Source organism: Dicentrarchus labrax, unplaced genomic scaffold, assembly GCF_905237075.1.
Source record: "Dicentrarchus labrax unplaced genomic scaffold, dlabrax2021, whole genome shotgun sequence".
In the NCBI taxonomy this organism is placed as follows: domain Eukaryota; kingdom Metazoa; phylum Chordata; class Actinopteri; family Moronidae; genus Dicentrarchus; species Dicentrarchus labrax.
In genome coordinates this window covers 9629058-9635886 of record NW_026136713.1, presented here as the reverse complement: position 1 = coordinate 9635886, position 6829 = coordinate 9629058, and the positions used below count along the sequence as shown (strand labels likewise).

Here is a 6829-nt window from a genome sequence, read left to right as displayed (position 1 = left end):
GTCACATCTCTCCAAACGCCCATCAAACTTTCACCACAGCCTGTAGAGAGGACCCAGTCCTCTCAAAGAGGCCTGTTAGAGACAACAAGGACACGCTGGATTCTGGGCAGACGGCTGGACAGCGATGGAGACACTACTGGCAATGACTTTTGGTACAGTTTGACCCGGCTGTGAATTTCCTTGAAAACATCATCTTCAGTTTTTCGTCCTTTTTGCGACACAGCGAGTCGGGGATGGAGCAAGCACCCAGCGCACCGAGCCCTCCTCCCAAACCGGCCCACCATGAGCCCATCAGCTTCGGCATCGACCAGATCCTGGGAGCCGGTACTGAGCCAGAAAGCGGGCGCACGGCTGGAAGACAAAGTGGATCCGATTTAAGCAACGGGGACGGTTATTACAGTTTAGGAAGCCCGACCGGGGCCAGCGCGCCCTCATACACCGCGCTGTCTATCTCCCTCTCCGGTATAATGCCTCCGGTGGAGGCTTCAGGTTCATACGGGGAAAGCAGGAGTCTGGGCAGCCGGGGAGTGATTCGAGTCCCGGCTCACAGACCCATGACAGCCCCGGGACCTCCGGCCCCTGTCCAGGGCGCTGTGCCTGGGTTTGGAGGGCTGTGCTTCCCCTGGATAGGAAACCGGTTCGCCAAAGACAGAATATCAGGTAGGCCAGCTGCTAGACCTAATGGGTTCCCTCTATTAATATTTTATTATGTTTAAAACGGCAGTAACTGCTGCTCAACACTTAAAATAAACCAAACATATGTGCCAAATATTTTTAAAAGCTACAACCGAATTGTCTAAATGGCTTAAAAGAGAGGAAAAAATACAACAAATAAATAATGGAGATTACTACATTTACATATTATTATTAAACGCCTTGTGTCTGTGTTGCTGAGTTCACTCATGTTTTAAGACTCAAATATTTAATTTCTACATCCTGTAGACAAACAAAACTAACGTAGTAACGTACAATAACACAGCTACTTGCATGGGCTTTGTTTGTAAATAACCAAACAGCAACAGTATGGTCTGTTATTATTATATCTGTTATAATTTATTACTGTGTTGAAAATTAACTAAAATGGTATAACTAGGTCCGATTGAAGAAAAAGGAGAATAAGCTAACATATTAGGCGGTCAAACAATTTACTTTAAAAATTATAGAGAAAGTAAAAAACCCTGAAATAATACAGAGTGTAATATTTTCTCTGTATTCAACAAAAGGTAAAGAAAGTTAATGTGTAGATGAAACGGATAAATCACACAGCAGCCGTACAGCCCGTTTTTACTGAAGATTAACAGGAGCTTTTATTAGTAAAGGCCAATAATACAGTATGTAAAGAAGGGATAAAGAGGCCAATAGGCCTGCTGTCCTCTCTGCAATTACAGATATGTTAAAGCCCAAACAACTTTAGGATTAGTATTTATTTATTTATAATTGCACTGTTTCCAATACTTTGGCCAGACCCATCTTTCACAATAAATTCCATCCCACATATTTCACACAGGGCTTACACAGTCTAAATAGGGAATTGTTGTCAAACAGGGCAGATATCTGTGATATATGGCCTTGAATTTCCATACAGAGTGGGGAGTGAATTAGTTTTAGGTTTGGTGCTGTATAAAATCTCATCTTCCACTCACCGCTGTGTCTCTCTCTCTCTGTCTCCTTTGCAGCGGCTCTGGTGCCGTTTGCCGTTACGCGGCGGATAGGACACCCGTACCAGAACCGGACACCTCCCAAACGGAAAAAGCCCCGCACGTCCTTCTCCAGAGTCCAGATCTGCGAGCTGGAGAAGCGCTTCCACCGGCAGAAGTACCTGGCCAGCGCCGAGCGAGCAGCCCTGGCCAAGAGTCTGAAGATGACAGACGCACAGGTCAAAACCTGGTTCCAGAACCGCAGGACCAAGTGGAGGTTGGTATGACATTTCATATTCAACTCTGAGTCGTCTCCAGTTACAACTGTAACCGCAGTTCATCGAACTTCACCCGCAGAAACACGGACACTAGTCTTCTTCCACGCAGAGTTACATGCTGTTTTAGGCATCCCGTTCAAAAAAGAAATCAAACTTTCCTCGTTTAGCAGGTGACACCCCCCGCGCAATTTCCTGTCAACTGACCCCGTCGACACGGAAGAAAAAAAACTACAGGCAAACATAAACAGCAACAAATTCAACATTTCAGCTTTAATGCAATTTTTATTCATTGTTCGTGTTCCCCTTTTACAATATATTCAACATAAATTAGCGTAAATTAATTTTCAAAAATCTCCAAAATCTATATTTTACAATTTTTACAGGAAGTCAAACCATCGTTTTTAATTTTTTATTCTTCATGCTTGAAACAATTCTTCATCCTTGCATCGCTGCAGACATTTTAGTTTTATTCTAAGAGCTTACCACTGCTGATTTATGCAGCCTTTGGGAAATTTCACACTTTTTCTCCTTTTTGCTGTCTTTTAATCTTACATAACCCCACATTTTATTGATGTATTTTTAATTTATTTAGCAGTGTTTTAATTTTGATGTAATCTTTCAGGAGACAGACAGCCGAGGAGAGGGAGGCGGAGCGTCAGCAGGCCAATCGCCTCATCCTGCAGCTGCAGCAGTCCGCCCTCCAGAAGTCCCTCAGCGAATCAGCGGTGTCGGATCCATTGTGCGCCCATAACTCCTCCCTGTATGCCCTGCAGAACCTCCAACCTTGGGCCGAGGAAAGGGAATAGAGACCAGGCTGTAATCAACAAGCATCATCTATTATCCTTGGGAGGATAAATAAATTCAATTAGGCCATGAGGACAGTGGGACTTACTGTGATCCATGAAATGGAGAAAAAAAAATGTTGGACCAGAAAAACTGAAGAATTTGGTCACAGCCGTTTGAGTGGATGGTTGTGAAAAATGGACCTGAAATGATGGTGAGTGATGAAGCATAAACAGACCTTTTCTGGAATAAATCTTGCCACTGTGTACTTGGGAACAGTGAGACTTTTTCAAATCCAAAAAGGAAACAGAACTTGTCATTAAATTTTCTTGTCACCCTGTGATTGTCCTTGTTATGCTTGTACTTATTCTTTTTATTAGAATAAGAAGCAGAATGACATTTACCCTATAGACCTGAAAGAGGAAATTAATTCTCCACAGCGAGACACAACACAACCATCTTCTTATCTTATAACAGACTTTGCTATACTTCGAAAGGGGGCCAGATAAAGAGAAGGCCTGCACTCCAACACCTATACAACAGAGTGCTCGCATTAAAAATGTGTTTTGGAGTTTTAAATAAATCTCTTGCTGTTTTATCAAGAAAATGTCTTTGCAAAAATGCAGATAAAAGCAGGTTCAGAGAATTATTTTGTTCTTAAACTTTCTTCCGATCTCATTTATTAATGTACTCCCCACTACAGTGCACCACCACAATCAGCTGCACATACAAAGGTGTGGTGCACCACCTCAGCCCAAGAAAATAATGCCCAAAATGTTAAATTATGGGGAAAATGGTTTTGTGCACAGTAATATAAGGAAATAGATGTCAGGATTAGAGGGGAGAGAAGTGAAGAAAATATGAAAGAGGCTGTAAGTTGGGTAATAAAGGGAGTGATGCATGTTCAGTGATGGTGGTGACATTTTTTCATATGCACATTATCTTGCTTTATTTGTGGGCCGTGTCCTCTGCGATCGAGGCACAAATGTACAACTCTTTTTGTACTTTCAGTGTATATGTGTAAATAACATTATAAACCATTCTTGTGACCCTTTCTTTTCTTGTGCTCTTTATGGTGCACCATAGAAAATGATTTTAAGGTTTTCACACACAATACTTACAAGCTATGAAAAACGGAGCGACAAGGTAAAGAAAAAGCAGACGTGAATTAATTTGGTTTCTTGAAAAGTTTATTGATAAATATAATGATTTTATACAATATTTCATTACACACATGATTTCAATCTGACAGTTTTAAGCTGTCTATCTGTTTGTCTTCCTGTCTGTCAGTCCATTTGGAAGTATACATGTCTGGGTACATTTGAGATGAGCCACAACACATCTCAGTGAGGATTTTTTATTACACTATTGGTAGCACAGTGAGTGGGCATGACAGTAAATCATTTATAAATTTGTATTTTTTTTTTGTCCGGCTCAATCTTCAAAACGATGGCTCTTGTTTGAAACATGGCTTCCATTCCTTCAGAGTCAGTGAAAAGGTCTCTGTCATCTTCCATCTTATTCCCTTCCTCTAGCTCCCCTCTTCGGGCTCTCCCTCACAGTGAAAGGTTTGGTCAATCTGAGTCGACATTTTTTTAACAGACAGAAATGACGACAAAACCCTCCTCCTTAGCAGAAACGCAGTCAATTGAGCTGGACTGACGTCCACAAGATGAAGTTACATGCCAGAAAAATGACACCAATTTTTATTCAGGCAAACAGAAACTTTACATCAGGACACCACACACACGCAAACACATGCACATCCCTGTATCATTCTGCATGTGTACGCCAATAAACCTCTAAATGGACTCTTTATTTAAGGTAAAATAATTACAGTTATATCCAATTTGACAGAAAGATAGACAGATAGTCAGGATCAGAAACACACAGACAAGACACGAATGAGTCCGAACAGCGAGAAGAAGCCACAGATACAACAGTTAAATATCTAGTCGAGTCGTTACAACATTGAAACACTGACTGACACCACTGGAACACAGTAGGAGTAAAGAGACGTAAGACTGCTGCAAGCTGGCTGAGGTCAAACTCAGCTCTGCAAACCTTAACAGGCCTGAGTCAGAATTTAGTAGACGTCTGTAAACAGATGAGGTGGCTCTGTGAGATGCTACACCCAGACCTCGGCTTACCCAAACTTATGCACTGATATATCTTTAACATGTACGTTAAATATGACGTAGGCCTCTGTCTCGCATGCTTCACAATATTGCTCACATTTGTTGTATTGACACAGAAATTTATGATGAAAACAGCCATTATTTAAGCCTCTAATGCACAAAGTTTGCATTTGTTTGATCTCACCACTAAGCTGCTTTTAGGAATTCCAGTCCTGCTTGATAGTGTGGTTCAATTTACAAGTTTCAGATTTAGCCAAATGTGAGAGAATCAGTATTTACATAATGTGCAAGGTGACAATAACGACAGCAACAAACGAGGGAGACGGAGACGAGGTGAATGGCCAAATGAGGGGTTTAGGGCTTAAGGACATTTTCCAAAACCAGTGATGGTTTTGTTGCCATGAATTTGTTACAGCAAGACACCTTCCATGATGTTCTGTGGCAACCATCCCACACAGAGTGACAAGATCCTTGTTTTGTTTCAACTGCAAGCCATACTGTTCCTTTTCCCTTGCATGTTCATCACACCCTCTCTTTCTTCTTTGTTTTTTTCTCGCTCTGTGCTTTCGGCTTTCGCACCATCTCCCTCCTCTTCGTTGTCTAGATTACATTTTCAAAGAGCTGTAAGGACCTCATGATGTTTTCATCCTGTGCAAAGAAGACAGAAAATTAAAAAGGTGACTGTGAGGAGAAAGTCATCCAACAATCAGCATTTAATTCCGATTACTGGCCACTAGGGGGCAGTGAAAGCTTGTAAAATGTTGGTAATCTCTGCAGACAGACACATTGTATCAAAAGGTAGCAAATACCATGTTTAATGGCTAGTACAGTGAGATTTGCAATAGCAGAAGGTTGAGGAAAGAAGGAACCGAGGAAAAACTGCCTTTTTTTAAATAACAATTAAAATTGCTGCACTTTGGGGGCAAAAAGCAAAAATAGCAGCAGATATTTTAGCTTGCCTCAGTAGGGAAGTCAATCCATTATTATTTTATCATTTACACCTGTGCTATTCCTACTGTGACATGTCAAAATGTCCTTGGTGGAAAAAAAATTGCAAAGTTAAAGGGACCCTCAGGATTATGTAAGAGAGAAGAGAACAACTAGAGAACAACTAGAAAAAACTGAGTACCTCTTGACAAGAAAGAATGAATTCATCGAGAGTGACCACGCCATCTCTGTTTTTGTCCATTTTCTGTAGAGACAAAGCACTGTTTGTCAGGGAAGATATACAAATGCAGTAAATAAACGAAAAACAAGCAGTAGAATATAACTAAGTACATTTACTCAAGTACTGTACTTGTACTTTACTTGAGTATTTTTCAGAATTCTTCATACCATCTCCAAATGTGGTGATTTTGAATGTTTGTGATAAACCGAAGGATTAAGTGGTCCTTTACTGGTTGAGAAAATTCTCCGACTTCTTAAGCTAAATAAACAATTTAAAACCCTCTCGGATTAGCTGGAAAATGCCTTGTCACAAAGCTGAAAACAGGGCTGTTCTGTGCTCATGAAGAGGTGATTTTTTTAGAGCTATGTGGTTCTCACAGGACAGCGACACAACACACACATAATGAGATAGAATATGATGCATTGTTATAGATTAAATTACCCAACAGTTTATAAAATAGTTAAAGTTAGCTCAACATTCAGCAGCAGTAAAACATTACAACACACATTAATGCAGCAATAATATGAATCCAAAAACATCATATATAATAGTATATATAATACTGACAGGGGCCTTTTTACTGCACAATGACTACTTTTACTTTTGATACTTTATTTAATTTAGCTGTTAATACTTAATAATAATAATTGTAATGCAGGATATTAGCTTGTAGGGGAGAATTCACAGTGTGGAGAATTCACAGTGTTTACTCAAGTAAAGTATCTGAAATACTTGCCTAAATCAGTAATCTATTCTGTGAGCTCACTGTAATCGTGTCATTTTGGAAGTTTAGTTTTTCACTCTTTTATTTGCTCTTTAGCCATA

The 6829-nt window shown here is 40.3% G+C and overlaps 2 protein-coding genes across 5 annotated transcripts in view; one reads left to right on the top strand and one right to left on the bottom strand.

The window, feature by feature from the left end:
* LOC127374430 (T-cell leukemia homeobox protein 3-like) lies at nucleotides 1–3374 on the top strand. The gene is made up of 3 exons (XM_051419707.1): nucleotides 1–660; nucleotides 1677–1914; nucleotides 2538–3374. The coding sequence occupies exons 1-3, from the start codon at nucleotides 234–236 to the stop codon at nucleotides 2719–2721; spliced, it is 849 nt and encodes a 282-aa protein (XP_051275667.1). The 5' UTR covers nucleotides 1–233; the 3' UTR covers nucleotides 2722–3374.
* A 496-nt stretch (nucleotides 3375–3870) lies between these two features.
* Nucleotides 3871–6829, bottom strand: part of LOC127375006 (Kv channel-interacting protein 1) — a 43329-nt gene continuing 40370 nt past the window's right edge. For all 4 annotated transcript variants that reach the window (XM_051420762.1, XM_051420765.1, XM_051420764.1 and 1 more), the window contains exons 7-8: nucleotides 5966–6028; nucleotides 3871–5484 (exon numbers count right to left, since the gene is read on the bottom strand). In XM_051420762.1, the coding sequence (XP_051276722.1) occupies nucleotides 5437–5484; nucleotides 5966–6028 (111 nt within the window). In that variant the 3' untranslated portion in view covers nucleotides 3871–5436. The remainder of the gene's footprint in view (nucleotides 5485–5965; nucleotides 6029–6829) is intronic.